This window comes from Lycium ferocissimum, chromosome 4 (genome assembly GCF_029784015.1).
Source record: "Lycium ferocissimum isolate CSIRO_LF1 chromosome 4, AGI_CSIRO_Lferr_CH_V1, whole genome shotgun sequence".
NCBI lineage: Eukaryota > Viridiplantae > Streptophyta > Magnoliopsida > Solanales > Solanaceae > Lycium > Lycium ferocissimum.
The window spans coordinates 24,732,660-24,753,115 of NC_081345.1; the positions used below are offsets into that span (position 1 = coordinate 24,732,660).

The window sequence follows — 20,456 nt, forward strand, 5'->3', positions numbered from 1 at the left end:
ATCCGGTTATACCAATCGTCATCTTACCATAGTTCAAAAAATTGAAGCATGAACCTAAATAGACGCCCACCAACTGCTTAAACTAAAAATAGAATGTCTAACATAGGTATAATATGTGTATAATCGGCATCTATGTATACTAGTTAGAAAAAGTAAACATTGAATTCAACTAGCTATTTGTGTAAAGATGTAAAAAGTTCTACACCAATTGAAGGCTTTGAAGCAAGTTTGATAATAAGATGAATCGGATGAAACCAGTTTTCTCTTTCCTCTTCTACAATTCATATTCTCATGTAGTATTGGTACAAACAACAAACCAGTCAACTCTTCAGTTTTTTGAATAGTGTGTGTACAAATTAGTCGTATACTAAAGTCACAACACTAATATACACATTTTCGTGTATGACAGACTAAACGCAGAGAGAATTATGCCCCTCAATTCCTCTTCGGTTATACTTAAAATACAACAGTCTTGTCTTTCTCATATGGTAAAACACGTAGCTCACAGTATGATTTAATTGCTTTTGTTAGACACTGTTTCTCAAGATCCTCAGACTTCTGAATAAAGCTTCGCAAATTATCCCTGTGGGAAACTCTTTCAACCTGAGAGAAGAAAGGTTACTTCTGTAAAATCCTGATGCTAAAACTCTACCATGATGGTAAACATCTAATATATGATGATGAAGTCGTTCTAATAAAATGATACGGTCAAGAGGATGCTAGTAAACGAAGTGCATTAAAAAAATTAAGAATATGAAGCAGCATTATGCAAATGAAAAACACCACAGTGACCAGTAAATAAAGAGAACGTGATAACAGGGAATAACTTTAATTACTACTTTACTAGAAGCAGCTATCACGTTACCAACCCAAGGCTTTAAGATTAAAAATGCAGGTCAAATCCTAAAACTAATTTGGAGTTCCAATGCACATAAGAATAATTACCATTTGCTCGATGATTGGGCCTGCATCGAGTACTTCACTAACAAAGTGACTTGTTGCACCAATCAACTTAACACCAGCCTCAAAAGCCTATCAAAAAGTTATTAAAGAAATAAATGATTTAAATTTGTAAAGCATCACATTAAAATTCCACAAAGAAGAGTGGAAAATGACATCTAAAGAAAGGGTCGGAAATAGAACCTGCTTAGATGGACTCCCACCCTTGAATGATGGCAAAAGCCCATGATGAATATTAATAATATCCTTCCCATAACTTTTTAAGAACTCTGCAGAGAATACCTGCAGAAACAAGTGCAACTTTAAATTACAAAAGCAACTAAAATAGTGAAGTGCAAGATTTATTAGGAGTTTTATAATGGTGAAGATCATAATGAATGATGTAAACGTAAAAGCCAGTTTAAATCATTTAATTTGAACCATCTAATACAAGCAAGAAAAAACAAGTTATTTATTTAACAAATAACTACCGTTGTGGACCAGCAAATAGTTGTTATAATCAAGAGAAAACACAAAAATTCGATGTCCCAAAATTTTGATTACCTGCATGTATCTTGCAAGTACCAAAAAATCAGTATCATGAACTAATTCCAAGATCTCGACTTCTCTATTCTTCCCTATAGTTGTTGGCAAACAATAGTATGGAATTCCATGCCTTTCAAGTAACCGAATCACATGAGCGTCTGGACCTCGATCATGGTTGCTGTTAAACATAGAAACACATTTTACATGATAACTAATTATTTTACATGATAACTAATTCTTTTAATAGAAAATAAATGGTATAATGAAGAAATTGCAAATGCTTAACCTTATTACAGAAGTTATCTCAACAGGAAGTCTACCATTCTGCCACCTGTGCAACAAATCTACAAGGCAGTGGTCCTGCACCAAATTGATGACAGTTTTTACATTAAAACATTAAGAAGGGTCTATATATTTCAGCACTATTCACACAATCAGCCGTTGACCAGTCTTGGAATCAGAACCTGCTTTGAAACAAGAACTGCGATCTTATATTTGGGATCTATTTCAGGAACCCGGACAACAGACTTCATTGCATTGAACATCTTTGATAGCTTAAAGAAGTCCTCATCCATTTCTCCTCGGGGCCATATAGCAGGGTCAAAAGTAAATTCACTGTAATTGAAGCAAGAATTACTTTGTATTCTCCATATGACTTGCCGAGAGAAGGCAAAAAACATAAAAAAAGCGCCTAAAGCATAGATGACTAATCACAGAATAAAAGATTGATATTCAAGATATCTGGAAAAATATTGCTGCTAATTCTGAATCGTATACCACATAGAATACCTTACAAAGGCACATAAGCACCATTGACTCATTACAACTTGCAAAATGAACATTTTGCCTCTTTAACCACACATAGGAAAAGGGCAAAAAAAAACAAAAAAACAAAAAAGAGCTCGTTTCAGTATGCTTCAAAAGATAGAAATTGACACTAATAGTTGGCAAGACATTAAGTTCTTCATATATAAGCAGATCAAATTCAAAAGGCAACTGCTCAATCTTCAGTATCTAGTGTCTTACTGATGATCTCTTGTGAGAAGGAGATACAGTTAATCTTAGACTGAATAGTGTAATTGCAATAGGTTAAGTTTTTTTGGCTCATGGAAGGTGTGCACATAGACCCACTGAGCTGAACAGGTTACTTCTGATCCCTTCCATTGATGAATCAATCACTACATATGGTGCTTAGATGTATCAACAGGAAAAAGGAAGCGGATTTATGCAGCTAGCTGAAGCAAGATTATCAAAATTAAGTAAGAATAGGGAACTCACAGAAGGTATATATTTTTTTAAGGAAGCACACGGATGGCTAATGGAACCATACGAGGTGCTAAAATATGTGCCTAACCTTACTGTTTGTGATGATCTAAGACTGTTGTCTCATACAAAAGGATTAATAGTCATAAAATGTAGAAGCTTTATACTTCTCAAATTTTTCATTAACCCAATTCATTTGAAAATTAAAGAGATCTGAAATTTGATATTGGTTGAGATAATGGTGACACTCCAAAACAAAGGAAAATGTTTCAAACTAACTTAAAGGTGAACCGAGGGGAGTGTACTCCCAATCATCTGAAAATTTTTGGTAAAAAAGTTATACTTTGTCTCCCTTAGGTACATGACACTATCACTTGGGGAACTTGGTAGAAGAAGCCAAGCACAGTACAGTTAGCATGTGGTTTTAAAGGTTTTTGTTGGAGGGTCGGAGTATGGAGAAGAATCGCCGGCTTTCTTTGACAGAAGCAAAGATATCCTGTAAGGTTAAGGAAGTAAGAGCACTGACAATTTCTTAAGGTTATTACTCAAACAGGTATGTCCTCTATATATGTCTTATACTCCAGTGCTCTATGTATTTCGACGCATGGTTATGAAATTTGTGCACGAACACGTGACATTAAATTTTCATCTAGTAGCACTTCTTTATACATGTTCACACAGCTTCTTCCAATGGTTTATAAGCTTTTAAGAAGATTGCAGGAGCAAGATATACGGTGATAGCTTAGTAATTAGAAGCTTTTAGTGCTGATGTCTGACTTCTGAGACTTACAGAAACTGCACAGAAGAACAAACACGTAAAGTAGTACATACATCTAAGATACCACTTTCCAGATTTCATATGCAAATCTGTTGGGATTAAAATAGTCCACAGATATAATATTCACGATAATAAAGGCGGAATAATAATGTAGCACCAAGATATTGAAATTAACAAAAGAACAATAATGACACCAAGATTTTTCTGTGGAAACCCTTCTGAATAAGGGAAAAAACCACAGGCCGAGAGGAGCAAAGAATCCACTATAGTAAAGAATTTTACATTGATAGTCCTGAGTACAGTACTCAAGCGACCACCACACACTCAAAAGAAAGAACCCTCTTTTGATTTTTCCACCTCACTGTAACACCACCCACACTATCTATTTTACCTCACAAACTAGATTGTCCATGAATATCTCTCTCTAACACTCAGATATGTTTCTTGGAGATTGGTGTGTAGAAATGAGAAGCGGAACATCTCCTGTTATATAGGAGTTTGAGACCTCCCTTCAACCAATCAAATTGGTTTCAACTTGCAAGGGATGCAAATTGCATTTGCCGCCCATAATGTGCAATTTGCAAGACTTTACATGGCCACCATTTCTTTTGGCCAATCAAAATTTTTGCCCACTTTTTTTTCTTGCTTATTCATTTATGTTGGGGATGGACCCCACAAATCTCCCTTTCCAGACCCAATTGCCTAAAGGAGGTAACACTGGGCTTCTGTTCAGAGTGCATGCCAACTAGTTCTTTGCACAACTCGAACTTGTCTCTTGGTATTACTTTGGTCAACACGTCTAATTGGGTCTGGAGGGGAGATTTCTGGGTTCCATCCCCAACATAAAAGTAAAAGAAAAAAAAAAAAAAGTGGGCAAAAGTTTTGATTGGCCAAAAGGAGTAGTAGCCATGTGAAGTCTTGCAACTTGCATCTGCAATTGCTGGCAGATGCAATTTGCATCACTTGCAAGTTGAGACAAACTTAATTGGTTGAAGGGGAGGCCTCTCACCCCTATAAAAGAAAATGTTCTGCTTCTCATTTGTACGCACCAATCTCAGAAAAACATCTCTGAGTGTTAGAAAGCAGTATGAGGTATTCACAGACATTGTAGTTTGTGCGGAAAAATAGAGAGTGTGAGCGGTGCTATAGTGAGGTGGAAAAATCATACGAGGGTTCTTTCTTTTGAGTGTGTAGTGGTCTCTTGAGTATGTACTCGGATTACCAGTGTAGGATTATTTGCTCTTCTTGGCCCATGGTATTTTTCCATATTCAGAAGGGGTTTCCACATAAAAATCTTGGTGACATTATTGTCCTTTTGTTGATTATCGTATCTCAATGCTATGTTATTATTCCGCCTTTATTACCATGATATTATTTTTGTGGACTATTTTTATTACCAACAACTGGTATCAGAGCCAGGTTGTGCTTTCACAGAAATATGTTTTGCGGTAGGTAGTAGTATACTCGGTGAAAAACAATGTCTTGAGTAAAGTACGAGGTAGCCAAATTCAATGTTGATAGCGGTTTCTCAACATGGCAAAAACGAATGAGGGGTCTGCTCATCCAACAAGGCACTAAGCGGCAAATCCAAGAAGCCCGAGTCCATAAGACTTGAAGATTAGGAAGAAATAGATGAAAAGGCAGCTAATGCAATCATGTTGCACTTATCAGATGATGTGGTCAATAACATCATTGATGAATGTGGCATTTGGACAAGGTTGAAAAATCTAACATGTACACAGATTAAAAAATTGTGCCTAAAGAAGCGATTATACGCCCTACATATGGGGAAGATATGAATTTTTGTCGTATTTAAATGTGCCTACTGGACTAATCATGTAGCTAGCCCACCTCGGAGTACAGATTGAGGAGGAAGATAAGCCATCGTGCTCCTGAACTCGTTGCCATCTTCCTACAACAATTTGACAACAATCATCTTGCATGGCGAGGACCCCGTTGAGCTGAAGGACGTCACATCAATTGTTCTACTCAATGAGAAGATGAGAAGAAGCTTGAAAGTCATGGGTAGGCTATCATTACGTAATGTAGAGGCAGGAGTCACCAAAGGAGTTCGAGTAACTATGGTAGATGCAGAGCTCAAGGGGAGTCTAAGAACCAATCCAAATCAAGAGCCAAAAATTGCTACAATTGCGATCAACTAGTCACTTTAAAAGAGATTGTCCAAATCTAAAAAGGGGCAAAGGTGAAAGCAGTGACAAGAAGAATGACGACAACAAAACTACCACAGTGCAAATCAATGATAATGTTGTTCTCTTGATAACGAGAAGAAGAATGCATGCACTTGCAGGTCCAGAGTCAGAATAAATGGTTGACACAACAGCATCTTACCATACCACACCGGTAAGGGATCTTTTCTGCAGATATGTCGCAGGGGAGTTTGGTACTGTGAGGATGGGTAGCATAAGTTATTCAAAGATTGCAGGGATTAGTGACATTTGTATCAAGACTAATGTCGGATGCACATTGGTTCTAAAAGACGTGCATCATGTACCTGATTTGCAAATGAACTTAATTTCGGCAATTGCTGTGGACCGAGCTGGATACGTGAACTATTTTGCAAATAAAAAATGGAGACTCTCCAAGAAATCATTGATGATTCCAAAGGGAGTTGCTCGTGGCACGTTGTACGAGACAAATGCAGAAATATGCCAAGGTGAATTGAACATGGCTCAAGATGAGATTTCTGCAGATTTGGGTTATAGAAGAATGAGTCATATGAGCAAGAAAGGACTACAGATTCTTGCCAAGAAATCACTCGTATCTTTTGCCAAAGGTACAACGGCAATACCTTGTGACTATTGTTTATTTGCTAAGCAGCATAGAGTCTCATTTCAGACATTGTCTGAAAGAAAATTAAATATACTTGATTTGGTATATTCTAATGTTTATGGTCCAATGGAGATAGCATCGATGGGTGGTAACAAATATGTTATTACTTTTATTGATGATGCTTCACAAAATAAACACTAGTCACATGTTTTTGCCATCATACCTTTGGCAAAAGATATGAGTGATTTCTTGGCAAGAATCTGCAAAATCTGCTTCAAAACTTCAAAAGTCCTTCCCTGAAGATGATATGCCTATTTTGGTTCAATTTTGCGCACCAGCCATCCAAAAAAGACTAAAAGGTGTCCCTACTCCCTAGAAGGGTCCATTATCGAAATCGTACAACATATAAATTTTTCGTTCATGCTAATACAGCATCTACTGGTACTCAAAAGTAAAAGCATAGTTGTAACTCAAAATGTTGCTCAAAATTAGTACTCATTTGACTACCTAGATAAATTGTATAAACTTGTGTTTCAATTGTTTGCCACTCTCCAAGAACTTGGAGTTACTTAATTCTCAAAATTACTCTCTACCGACAGAAACTTCTAGCTGCAAGATTACATAATGTGTCAATATAATGGTCCTTTAATATCCTTATCTGCTACAGCCTATAGGTACCTCTATTTTTTTACAAAAAAAAAAAACAGGTAACATATAAATAATCAATTATCTGCTATAGGTACGTACCTCTATTACTGCTTAGTGCTTATGTTACTACCAACTGACCAAATAATAATTTGTTTATCTGGTTTTAACTTGACGCGGAGTTTAAGAAAGTAAAGAACTCTTTTAAATCTTGTGGTCTTAAACTAAAGATAAGTAGAATGTACCAAATATTTTTTAATCTTGTGATCTTAAACATATCAGGTATAAAGTTAGAATTAAAGAGCTGCCAAAAAAGTAAACATACATTGTTTTGTAAACGACTAAAAAAGAAAGTAAAGCAAACAAATTGAAACAGAGGGAGTAACTGAAAATACCTTCTTGAGTAAAAGACATTGTTGTGTTCAGGAACAAAAACATCAGCACTAAGAATATTTCCACCTCTTGATGCTATGCAATCTGATAGCTTTGCAACGATTCCTACTTCATCCTATTCACAAAAACCAATTCAATTCTCATCTCAGTCTCCCCTATTTATATACTATTGACAAAAGACCAACATCGGATAGATCATTAATTACCCATGTTTATGTATATGCTGGTAGTGCTGTGCATACAACATATGAAGACTTACTGGGCAATGAAAGACATGAATGCCATGTAACAGGGAATTTGTGGACCCAAATGGGTATTTTACAGATTTCAGTGACCTTTTCGCAAAATTATAAACTTGAGGACCAAAGTTTGGGGATGCCAATCTCCAGAGGAGGTTCATGTCCTCTGAGATCCTACCCCTTTAAGTTCGCTTCTTTTAGACTTTACCAAAGTCTCACAAATACTTCCCATCTCTATTTATCAGTCAAATTATAGTCTTATCCATTTATTATTTTAAAGTATAGTCTACGCTGTTTCGGACATTTGTCCAACTTCCAACTTCTAAATGTGGGGTCCGACAACTCCACCAGGTCCACAATTTAACACGCACTTTAGTCACTATACTCCATCCATCCGTCCAACTTTTACTTAGTTCATTATATCTATTTTGTTCATATTATTAAATATTAATTATTTATCATTCAAAATTTTAAATACAAAAAAGTTATATTTGAAATTCGGAAAACAGCTAAATTTTTTTTTTCACTTTCAATATATTTAAACGACCAAATATTCTTTTGCAAAAACTATAACCAAACACATATATATGTCAACTCCAACTCCAAAATTTCAAATATATATATATATATATATATATATATATATATATATACAACTTTTACTTGTTCGCTGTGAAAAATTGAGAGATATTTTATCACTTTATACCTATTTTGTCCACATTATCAAATATTAATTATTTATTATTCCTTTTCCAACTAATGAGATGACTTATACTCCTAATTAGGAGTGATATAGTAAAATTATCAATTTATTTATTCTTCTTAAGGGATGTACCAAGCCATACATAAACAAGTAAATATGGACGGAGGGAGTACCAGATTATGAGCACATCTCAATTTGTTGATTACTAAAGTATTTGAAAGTTGAAGTTGTATTTATATATATCTAGCAATATTTGCCCGCGGATAATTCTATTCAAATTATTAAATTAAATTTACATGTTTAAGGTTTGTATTTTGAAAATGATTTTCTTTTAAAAATATTCTAATTATTCTTATATATAGCAACATATACAAAATGTATTTTATGTACTATCACTTTAGTTATAATTAGAAAATGGAGTTTAAAAATTAAAAACATATGATGGAATTAAGTTTTTGATTGGAAAGAGTTACTTTTTTCTCATTTGATCTAATAATGAAAGTTGTTCACGTTTATTAGAGTAAAAAAAAACTTAGTAAGAATATGAGGGAAAATTAATATTTTGATTATAAATTTTTTATATTTAAATTTTTAATATCAATAAATATCTGACATGATATCCATTTCAATTAAATATCTAGATTAGATCCAAACATAAGAACCATTGTTGTATATATTGGATTTTTTAAAAGCAAAACTAATAAAATATTTTTATTAAATTAATTAAAAAATATATTATAATTTTTTATATTAACAATTATAGATAAAAAAATTGTTACAAAGAAATCAAAATATTGAAAGATATATTTTATATATAAATCACCAAATTTTTTTTTTTGAAAATATAAAGTTTTACATTTTATAAATGTAAAAGAAACAAAATCTTTTTATGAGTTTGGAGTAAAATAAGTAAAAGTTTTTGAGTTTGGAAAACGGGGTAAAAGTCACTCCTTCCCCTTTTTTTAATATCCACGTTAACGTATCAAGAAAAGAAAAAAATTCTTCTTCTTTTTTTACTCTTCACATTAATTACTCATTTTCTCGATGCTTTATATAGAGACTATACACTATATATAAATATGGATGCTATGATAAAATATATACTTCATTTATTAATTGTTAAAGAACGTGAAAAGTCAAAATTGGACAAGTTATGTGTAGGAGAATTAAAATTGAAGTGCGTACGTATACATGAAAAAATTAATAAATTTTAAAAAAATGAAATGTCCAAAACACGATAAAATAACATAGTTGTTAAAGTGTATAATTTATATAACTTTTGGTACAAATTTGCATTGTATTGTTACGAATTCTCTTCACATTTAAAGTATTGACAGAGAAGAAAAATAGGGATAAAAGTCACTCCCTCCATTTACTTTTACTTGTCCACGTTAACATATCAAGAGAAAGAATTTTTCGTTCTTATTATTAATTTTACCCTTCACATTAATTACTCATTTTCAAATCATTTTCGAAGGCTATTGTGACTTACACCAATAAATATGAATATTATGATAAAATATATACTCTCTCCGTCCCATATTACTTGTCATTTTTCCTTTTACACGCCCCTTAAGAAATCATAAATAAAAGATATATTTTACTATTTTACCCCTATTTCTCCAATAAATACATTCTAATCAAAATTGACTATTTTCAAGAACATTTATTACTAAGGGTAAGATGAAAAAGATTTAATTAATTTTAACTTGATTTTGTAAATGAACAAGTAATTTGGACATATATTAAGTTTTTAAGTAATAATTATTTACCAAGTAATATGGGACATGGAGGATAAGATGGAAAGATTTAATTAATTTTATCTTGATTTTGTAAATGAACAATTAATTTGGACATATATTTTTAGTAATGTTGAGTACTTTTGTTTATGAACGAGTAAAAGTGCGCATTTGAGGAAATAAATATGTATCGAAAAATTAAAATTAAAGTGCATATGTGTATATGAGGAGAGAATAAATATTCGGTTGGTTTTACTATGGTCCACGTGGGATAAAAAAATAGTTTAGTATCTTGGTTACGAGTAATATGGGACGGAGGAGTACACTTTATTAATTCTTAAAAAAAAATCTTGGTTGAAAGTCGAAAAGTCCACACTTTTTTTTTTAGAAAATAAATGTGTCGAAAAATTAAATTTAAAATGCATACGTGTATACATGAGAAGAGATAAATATTCAGTAATATGACATATGTTCACGTGGGATAAAAAAGTAATTGATTAAAATGTATAATTTATATAGCTTGTGGTACAAATTTATATTGTTGTATTAGTCTTCTCTTCACACTTATATATATTGAAAATTTAATTTAATAGTGGTAAGAGCTTTAATGACTGAAGATGAAATCACTAGAAAACTGATCAAACCACTTTTTCAAACTTGATACTGATATTCATTTTTTATTTTCAAAAATCAATCCGATTGTAAACCAAACGCCATTTTGAATTTATGGCCTTGTTTTAGCTTCACCACACAACTAAGAACTAAAATTTTTATGGGCTCAGTTTGTGCACAATACTGTCTTCAGAAAATCCAGTGATTTTTTGTTGTTGCTTTATCCTCCGGTGTTTATCAAACCAATTCTATGATTTTGCATTTCTCGACAAATATCATTTGTTTCATTATTCTAAGCGGGTATTCAATTGTGGGTAAAGCCTAAATAAAGTGATTGAACTAAGAAATATACGACGAAGGAATGGATTTAAAAAAAGTGATTTTCTTTGTTCTTCCTATGGAGTGATAAATCTTCCCTCTTACAGGAACGCAGTTTTCCTTTGCATGAACTATTATGCCCCTTCCATTACAAACAAAATTTGGACAACTATTGGGAATTTTTATGATAGTATTCTGAAAAATCTTAAAGTGTAAAAAGAAAATGTATTCAAATACTAGTAATCCTTCGAAGATTTACAAGTATTTTGAGAGAATAACTTTATTTGAAAAAGAACCCTCAGACTGCTTAGGGAGACGGGTGTAAAAAGAAACTTTTTTCCAACACTTAGTTAAAAAATGTTAACCTCACCATTCACCAAGCTTATGTCTGCCTGCCATCATATCCGAAAGTTCAAATTTACTAGGTATAGTTTCTGAGCAAAAGAGAACCTGAGCTCCCATTTATATGACCCTTAAAATGGAGTTACCTACTACTACTGTAACAGAATGAAGACCTTTTCAGATCTGTACTCTTACCTAAAACAAAATTTTGTAACATGATTTTCCTGGGACTTGGGGAGGCTGTGGGAAAGCGTTTCCCTAGGCTTTTCTATAATACAAACTTACCACCCGTAATTCTGTAATTGAGATATTGTAACTAGGGATCATGCCACCTGCCCAGGGCCTCTCCCATGCGGACCCGGTCTCCCTTTTTAATACAAAAACTGAATTCTGCTGACGTGCTTTTATCTGCAGAAGGTTGTGAGATCGGAGCTTGGAAGACCATAACCACTGTCGAACCCATATTGAAAGCTGCTAGCTACAGAGTTCGAAGGTCAACGTTAGTATTTTATTGAATAGTGAATTAATTCTCATGAATGAAGAATAATTGCAAAATTTAGAATTTTGACAATAAGGGGCATATTATTATACACTAAATAATCTGTTTCCTCAGCATTAGACCTGAAAATTAATTATCTATCCCCTGTTATCATCACATTGGTCTATTGCTTGTCAATACTCATCGGATCAACAAATGAAAGGAAAGAATTGTAAGATGTTTACATACTAATTATTTTGACAATAAGCTATTAACATATTATTATGCACAGAATATCAAAATACTCTGATATTCCTGAATATCCACGTACAAATAGCAAACCTATGATGAGTGCTTCAAAATCAATTAAATTACTAAAAATTAACTCAGTGCCCCACAATGGCACTAGCTCCCAGCAAGACCCCCATACATTCCTCCAGAGAAGTTCAACTCCTCCTCATTTTCTAGTGAGTTAATTGTTCCTGTTTATATCACTTCCTGAAATTAACTACACACATACATGATATCTCAACCAAGAAAATGCTCGAAGAGAAAGTGGCAGTCAACTAGTCATGCATGATATATATAAATAATAAAACCTTATTAAAAAGGGGGAAAGAAAAGGTGAGGACATCATTAATCTATGATATAAAATAAAAGAAAAATTATACATACACATGGTGTCGATGTGGATAGGTAAGGGCTCCTACGTGGATCATTGACTAATTTTTTTGTGTTGTGGAGTTCAAGTCAAACTTCCATCCATATCCTTTATCATTACAAGGTGTGCTGATCCCAAACTTTGTACAAACTACAAACCATCATACTTGGAGGATAAATTTGATATAAAGAGAGAATAGCTTTTTGCTGTTCATTGCAAAAATGGGATATGTTTCTCGCACAAACACTGTCAAGTGGCCAAGTAATTTGATTTATCATTATGATATTTTGCATACTCAAAAGATACTGCAAAAACTGAAGTGTAGCATGCATTTTTCTGTTCCAAAATAACATCAAACTTAAGGATCATACCTCATCTCCTTTCTTCAGCAAAACACCAGCGCCTTTGGGTTCATATACCTGTTCTTCAGGAGGTTCTGGATGTAGCAGCTTTTTCCATGGCCTATTTGTTCGCAGAGTAGGTTCAATGAAAAGCTGAAACATCAGAAAACAGTTTGAGTCAACTAGAACCAAGTGAAGGCAGAAGGCTATGGTGGGATCTGCAAATGGGTATCTATGATGTATTTCATCCACACTGCTAGTGGATCCGCCTTCAATGACCTAATTGAGATCTCCTATGATTTGTCCACGCTCCTTATTATCTCTTGGTTGGTTAATTACATGTAACATGAAAGGCTTCACTAGTCGGGTTACTACCGGGGTTTCTAGAGGCAAGTTTGGTGACACTATATGACAAACAAAAGCTGATCCCTATTCTGTTGTCTTGGTCATCCAGCTCCATTTTTTTCTTTCTATTTCTACATTATATTAAGCTCAGGAAATTTTTGTCCTTGCTATTTTACATTTTAAAACTTCATAGCCATGATTCTTACAAAAAATCATATCCATGACAGTGCGCACTGTCACAGCTTGCTTAAATTCTTCAGGTCATTACTAGCCCGGAGGGAATTCTTATCTTGTGATTCATAATACAATATCATCACTATCTTTCTTTTCTTTTTTTTTTTTTTTTAATGAAACTACAAGGTAACATGTTCACTAAGGCACCTATCCAATTGTACCTACAGTGCAAAAGCCAAAAACACTGGTGACAAGTTTCTGCGCAAGTAATAAATGAAATAACCCCCCTTGCTAAGATTATCTTACCCAAATTGAGTAGCTTGATAATGAAAAAGCTCCAGTGGCCAGTCTTCCTAAGAACATAGTCTAGAGAGAAAAAATGCATACTTCTATTCAAACAGATAACTGACACTTCATTATACAAAATTAGTGTATTGCCAAGGGACAAGTATCTTAGCTAACCTCAATGGAGCCAATATTTGTTGCACCTACAGCTGCCATTGCCATAAAACCTTCTTGCCATTTACCTTCGAGCACAACCTGATAAAAGGTTCAAAAAACATTCCATGATATTATCGATTTATGCATAACTTGCTTCTGTTGCAAACAATAACAACAATAATAAGAACTACTACTACTACTTTGCAACCTCTTATAGAGAAGCCACCATCTCAAAAAGATCAAGACAAATCTGGGAATAGAACACAAATTTAGCATAAGGTGAGATCAGAATTTACCCTTTCATTCTCCACATATAGATTTCTTATTGTCCTTGTAGCTCGTTCATTCACGGGAAAGAGACGACCTATCAAACAAATGAATGGAATAAATAAACCGCAGGTAGGAAATTGAATAGGAAGACTTTACATGCATCAATTTTCTTTTGCAATGGGAGGAGATGGTGAATTTGGAAGTGCAGTGTTGCTTTGATACCAAGTTAAACTGAGCCCAAAGAGGTGTCTTGACAGATCTAAACAATTATTTGGCCAATTGGACATTCAGAATAACAAGTCACAAAATTCTGACATTACTTTTTGCAAATTGATAATATTTGAAACATTTTCCTAATCAAAGTATCACTGTATACAATCCACAATAAGTTTTGCAAATCGATAATATTTGATACATTTTGTCGGGAACAGGTATCTGACAGTATACAACCACAATGGTTATTATAGTAAAGTCCGCTATACTAGTTGAACTCCTCATGTGTTGAAGCCGCAAATTTTCATGTATCAACAATTTATAGTCCTCAAAAGAGCCTTTTTGAGTGTATCATTTCCGTATCTTTGAAATGTGACTTTTTTGGGCAGGGAGGGGTAGAGGGGGCAAGGTGAAGTGATTGGATATAGGAAAATAGAAATAAACACAAACAATGAAAGACTAATATTATGGATGAATTCTTTTTAACCAATGGATGCATATGTGATGACTTACCAGAGAAATGTCGACGACCAAGGACATTCCAATCAGCTGGTGAGTGAATGCGATGATAATCTCCAAGCCTCAAGTAAATCACACAGTAGAAGAGACCTTTCATTGGACTGCAATAAGTCAAATTTCAGTATTAGAATTTAAGTAGCATTCTCTCCTTTATCACCAAGCAATTACTTTCCAATCTGAACAAAAAGCAGAAAACCTAAAGAAGAGAAAAGATTAAAGGTTCAGCTGATGACCAACTACTACATGGTAGGCACCTGCTAACTAGACATAATTTGTCTAGTATAGATGCTCATTTTTTTTGTGGATAAATTCAAGTAGTATAGATGCTCATTTTCATTAAAATGTTTGATAAGTATGTCATCCAGATAGAGTAGATACAGTTTTCAAAGAGAACTAGGCATGGTTTTTTTTTTTTTTTTTTTTTTTGGGGGGGGGGGGGGAGGGGTGTGTGGAGGTGGGAGGGTGAAAATAAAGAGATGGAAGAAGGATCCTAGAGCAAATCAAGAAGTACCTTGGCAGTTAAAGATTCAAAATAGCCTATTCTGCCAACAAGCACTATGCATCAATGAGATGATTAATTATTAAGGAAACAGACATTTTGATAATTACGATGTTATAGTACATTTATAGATATCCCCACAGAACACAGTTAACATTCATGTGATTACCGTGCTGGTGCAGGATCTCGGACTTTAGGAGAAGCCAATGAAACTCTCCACCAGGATTTTTGATTCAAATCATCAGTAGAGCCTTCTGGCCAACCATCTTGATTTTTATTGTCATCAACCATGGTCATGGGAAGGAAGGAGCTGGCACCAAGAAGCGAAGAAACAGAATAAGAGAATCCTTTGACTTGCTCAATCATAGCCCCAGCTTCTTTCAACTCACCAAATTGTAGAACAGTACCGTCAACTGGACTAATCTACAACCATGAAGACCAACTCAGAAAGGTCAGAAAATTTGATAATCTGCAATATTTTGAAACATCAAAGAGAACCGACAGATAACTAGGAAGCTGGTTACCAGTTACCAGACAACAAGGATCGGAATCAATAGGTCTGATACCCTCTTTCAACCTTCTGACAAAGAACTCTCGTAAGGATGCATATTCTTCCAAAGGCAAAGCTACTTCTTCCAAGTCTGGATTCAAATACAAGTTCTCTAAATATTTCCATCATCAAAAGCTTATCTTTACATTTGCACTGTGCCATAGAAGAACTATAAATATCTAAAGCATCGTGATATAGAAGAATGCTCAGCGCATCGCGAAGTAGAAACTAGAAAAACTGCTTACTTGAATGAAATGCCCGAGCCCATCCTTTATACACATACGCACGCAGCCACATAGGAAGTTCCTGGTTGAACATAGCATGGACTTAGGTTGATCCAGGACTTTTGATGAATCTTCTGCTATTTAAAATTGATAAAGACTTACCACACTGGTCAAGGTACCCCAGAATCTAGAAATGGAGCGCAGTGGAAGCAATCCCATAAAAGTAGCCTAGAATTGAGAAGGCAAATTATTTCCATTAAGTTCAACATGAAAAAACACAAAGAATAATGTGGCAAGCTGAAAGACTAATAGCATAGGACATAGAAATGAATTCTTACCTTTACATCAGGCTGGAATTCTAAAGTTCCTTTCTCTCTCGCCTCTTCAACCTGCGACTCAAACAGGGTTAGGACGCTGCAGGGGAGAACAAATAATATCTCAATTCGACACCTGAGTTCGCACAAACAAAAAGAGAAACCCAACAGGCAATAGTTCACTAATTTCACTAGGTTTATGAGTTAGAACAAGACCTTCTGATCATCATAGAGACGTCGAGCGTGGAGAAGACCAAGCATAACTATAGTTGCGACCGTTGCACCAGGCAACAAGAGAGTGTTACCTGCAAACCAGTAGCCTCAAACTTCAGCTATTACGCCGCATGATAATAGTGGGGCAGATGAACATGCAATACTATTAAGCACTATTGAGTTATAACCTGACCGATGGAGCATTGAATATAGTTTTAAGAATGAAAGGCACCAAGAACCAGACTGAACTTTCAGCAGTTCACTATAACTGTTTAGGTAAATCTTTTATTTATTTTGTTATTTTGAGAAAGGTAACTAAAGTATTTTTGGCAGGTAAAATATTACCATGAAAAAGAACCATCAGACACAAGCTTTATGTAGGACTATCATCAATTCAAAAACTAAAAAGAAGAAAGAAAAATCAAGAGGACACCTCCAGTAGGCACAGCTGACTCCAGCTATCAACTCCGCCTTCACTAGATTTAGTATAGAAATTGCCACATAAGTCAATGCACTCTATTTTATTTGTCTTAATTCATGTGTCTATGGGAAGAAGCCACAGATAATATTTTATACTAGCTTTATTCCATTCCACTGAGTTTTCTTTAACACAACACTTCACATTGGTATTAATTACCTGCATCCAAATCGAATATTCAGTTGACTATTTTAGGATTCTTTACCTTCCACCAGAATCTAATTCCAACCTTTGAATGTTCACTTTGACCAAGAAGTGTACTCAAATGATAAATCATAAATCTACTAGTTGACACACAACAACTCTTAATACCATAAGCCTTATTCAAACAAAAAAAAAACTCTTAATACCATAAGTTCTGTTACCTGATAAAATGAAGAGCACAAATATGGAACAGTAAGATATCATCGTTTAGTCCGTCACACATGTTGCTCGTCCTTAAACAGGCACTTATTGTCCAAGTCATCTTTTATTCATATACATTGCAGTTCTAATATAAATAAATAACATGTATCCTCTATAACATTGTGGATCTAACAACCTCTCTATAAAATTTTGCACCTTTCACTTTGTTAGGCATCCTGATATGAGGTACAGTATCACATAGGCTCTCATAGTATTTCTCCATTTCAACCATCTTATTACCTATTCATCAATCACGCCATTCTCCTGAATAATATAACCTAGACATCTGAATTGTAGACAGCCTCCCTACCTTCCAAGGTAGGGGTAAGGTCTGCATACACTTTACCCTCCCCAGACCCCACATTGTGGGATTTCACTAGGTATGTTGTTGTAGCCATCTGAATTGTCTAAATTATTTTATTTTATTTATTTCCTTTTGTTGATATTTTTTTATAACGCGGTATCCAAGCAAGCTTGCATGCACCTCCACTATTCCGCTGGTACAACTTTGCTAACTTCCAGAGATAAATCAGAATCATAAATTCATCTATATAATTAGAATTTAGATATTCCGAATGAGAAGTAATAATAGTTGTAATATAAAAACTTAAGATTGAGGAGTATTTATAAGTTCTCACCATTACCAGTAGAAAAATAATTCTGAACTTTCACAATACATGACAGCTTGTTTCGATGATTGTTACCTATTGTATTATATTGTGAAGTTAGCTTAAATACAATGTTTGTTTTGCTTGTTACTTTAAATTTATTGTATCCTATCGTTAAATCCATCGTTACGTAATGACAAGAAGTCCCATTTTGTGTAACGACTGATTTGGTGTGATCGCGCTGTTACTTTATTACTTTTTCTCATTTTGTCTTTACTTATTATCTACTCCCTCCGTTCACTTTTACTTATCCACTTTGGACTTTTCACGCTGTTTAAGAAATAATAAATGAAGAGCATAATTTACCAATGTACCCATATTAATTGGTGCATATTTTTATTGGATTTGAAAAATGATTTGAAGTGAGTAATTAATAATATGGGTAAAACAGAAAAAAATAAATTGTCTTTCTTGATATGCTAAAAGTGACAAGTAAAAGTGAAAATTTATTTTTGAAATAGTGGACAAGTAAAAGTGAGCGGAGGGAGTAATAATCCTATTTTATCCTTTATCCGACCTTTTTATAGTAAGCTCTACCCCGTACCCTACTTTTTGGAGGTTTATCCTTCAAATTACCGACATTATATAACTACAGGAAACCATCTCTCCCAATTGAAAAAGATAATTACTGCATGAGATAGCACATAAGATAAAGGAAAGAATCTTTCTTTCTCTCTTTTCTTCTTTCTATATTATATAGATATGTACAACTTTTATGCCTATCGTCGTAGAAGCTGTTCCTAGGAAAGATTATGGGTCTCGGGTATCCAATCAATTAATCCCACAAAGCCCGAAGCTTAAGCGGAAATTGGGCTCTCGCTCGAATCGGAACCTTTATGCGTTGGTAGGCTTTCGACTCAATCTAATAGCCTACCTATCGGGCGCCAATAAAAGAGAAAGTTTTCGCATGGGCTCATCATCTGATGCAGAACCGAAGCTTGCTGCTGAAAAATGTTGCTAGGCTAGCGCGGCTCGCTTAGGTGGATCTATTGATCGGTCATGTCATATAGGCCCGAGTTGGACATCCAATTGCTTCGATTTGAATTATCCGGAGAATGCAATGCCTGATATATATCAAAAAGAAACGCTGGAGTAGATCCTAAAGAGATACCACTTCCTCATGAATTTATCTTGAATCGAGATCTTTTGGCTCAACTTTATCCCAGTTTTGCCGAGGGAGCAACCCTAAATATTTGTAATCAATCATTTATCACTTGGTGGAGGAATATATAGTATTTCATTGCTACAAGTATGGATTATTGAAAATAATAAGAAATGGATTTGGATATTTCCCTTTAATTATTCATGTCAACTAAACGGGGGATTGAAGGGAATTCTATGAAGAGAAAATGGATTATGGGAGTGTGTGACTTGAACTATTGATTGGTCTGTGTAGATATATGATTCCAGTTAGTAAGCGGGATCTTGAACTAAGAAATAGACCCTAGAAGCTAAAAAAGGCTATCCTGAGCAATTGCAATAATCGGGTTCATTGATATTGTTTGAATTTGTTCATTTGGAATCTGGGTTCTTCTACTTCATATTTATTTAATATGAATATTTTCCCTCTCTTTTTTTTATATCATTCCTTAAGTCCCATAGGTTTGATCCTGTAGAATTTGACCGATACAATCTATCCATTATTCATCAAAACAATACAATACATTATGAAACAATTTATAACAACCATCCAAACAGAGAAAATGCAACTCAAACTGAAGTTCCGTTCACAATTTTCAAACAGAGAGAGAGTTGTACCTTGAGAGCTACTGTTACTACTACTGCCGCCACTATTAAGCGAAGCTCGAGCTTCGGCGGCTTGTACATTACGAAAAAAGGTAGTGAAATGGAAACGCTGCGTATGTAGACGATTGAAGTGTCCATTGTAAGGAATTTTCTGATAAGCCCTAAATTTCATCTTCTTCTGTGGAACTGCGTCTTGATTTGGTCACAAGGATTACACTTATTAGGGTTGTTTTTTTGGCTAAGGGAATAGGATTTGACTGAGTTTGTCCCATTTTGACTGTCCTGCTCCTATAGGGTAAAAAATCTGGAAATCAAATTTTGATTAATTTTAATTTAAGAGAATCAATAACTAAAGCTAAACAAAAGTGATTTTTTTTTTTTATTTTTTTTTTTGTGTGTGTTTTTCTTTTCCGTCCCTAATAATCCTTTCTTGGGTGATTTGCACAAATAACATCATTTCGCGCTATTTAACTTTTGTTAATACTATTGTTTAAAAAAAATTATTTGAAAATAATGCCAGTGCTACATATTCGGAAGAATGGAAAGTTGTACTTGCACAACTCACGGCGGGCAAGTCATAGCTTTAAGGGGTCGTTTGGTAGGAGGATAA

At 34.3% G+C, this 20,456-nt stretch overlaps 2 protein-coding genes across 4 annotated transcripts; both read right to left on the minus strand.

The window, feature by feature from the left end:
* Nucleotides 1–208: 208 nt before the first annotated feature.
* Nucleotides 209–7,815, minus strand: LOC132051913 (formyltetrahydrofolate deformylase 1, mitochondrial-like). The gene is made up of 8 exons (XM_059443176.1): nucleotides 7,614–7,815; nucleotides 7,357–7,469; nucleotides 1,950–2,100; nucleotides 1,772–1,845; nucleotides 1,504–1,663; nucleotides 1,144–1,242; nucleotides 946–1,032; nucleotides 209–603 (listed from the first exon to the last, which is right to left on the minus strand). Exons 1-8 carry the CDS (start codon nucleotides 7,752–7,754, stop codon nucleotides 457–459), a joined length of 972 nt encoding a protein of 323 aa, XP_059299159.1. The 5' UTR covers nucleotides 7,755–7,815; the 3' UTR covers nucleotides 209–456.
* Nucleotides 7,816–11,289: 3,474 nt separating this feature from the next.
* LOC132051915 (phosphatidylserine decarboxylase proenzyme 1, mitochondrial) lies at nucleotides 11,290–20,072 on the minus strand. 3 transcript variants are annotated; one of them, XM_059443178.1, is made up of 12 exons: nucleotides 19,859–20,072; nucleotides 16,553–16,641; nucleotides 16,361–16,411; nucleotides 16,185–16,250; nucleotides 16,044–16,104; nucleotides 15,780–15,889; nucleotides 15,418–15,671; nucleotides 14,744–14,850; nucleotides 14,044–14,111; nucleotides 13,769–13,846; nucleotides 12,818–12,940; nucleotides 11,290–11,778 (listed from the first exon to the last, which is right to left on the minus strand). In XM_059443178.1, exons 1-12 carry the CDS (start codon nucleotides 20,016–20,018, stop codon nucleotides 11,566–11,568), a joined length of 1,380 nt encoding a protein of 459 aa, XP_059299161.1. In that variant the 5' UTR covers nucleotides 20,019–20,072; the 3' UTR covers nucleotides 11,290–11,565. The 3 variants fall into 3 exon arrangements, with proteins under 3 accessions (XP_059299161.1, XP_059299162.1, XP_059299163.1); XM_059443179.1 differs by having other exon boundaries at nucleotides 11,290–11,785; XM_059443180.1 differs by lacking the exon at nucleotides 16,553–16,641.
* Nucleotides 20,073–20,456: the final 384 nt, after the last annotated feature.

Bases quoted from the DNA above. Each gene is read 5' to 3' on its own strand.
- LOC132051913 (XM_059443176.1), bottom strand. From the start codon at position 7,754: ATGAACCTCCTCTGGAGATTGGCATCCCCAAACTTTGGTCCTCAAGTT. The intron at 2,101-7,356 runs GTATTTTCAGTT...CTTCAATTACAG, and splicing joins AATGTCTTTTACTCAAGAAG to TGAATTTACTTTTGACCCTG. The intron at 1,243-1,503 runs GTAATCAAAATT...TTGTTTCTGCAG, and splicing joins TACTTGCAAGATACATGCAG to GTATTCTCTGCAGAGTTCTT.
- LOC132051915 (XM_059443178.1), bottom strand. From the start codon at position 20,018: ATGAAATTTAGGGCTTATCAGAAAATTCCTTACAATGGACACTTCAAT. The intron at 15,672-15,779 runs GTAACTGGTAAC...TCATGGTTGTAG, and splicing joins ATTCCGATCCTTGTTGTCTG to ATTAGTCCAGTTGACGGTAC. The intron at 12,941-13,768 runs GTTAGCTAAGAT...CTGATGTTTCAG, and splicing joins CAAATATTGGCTCCATTGAG to CTTTTCATTGAACCTACTCT.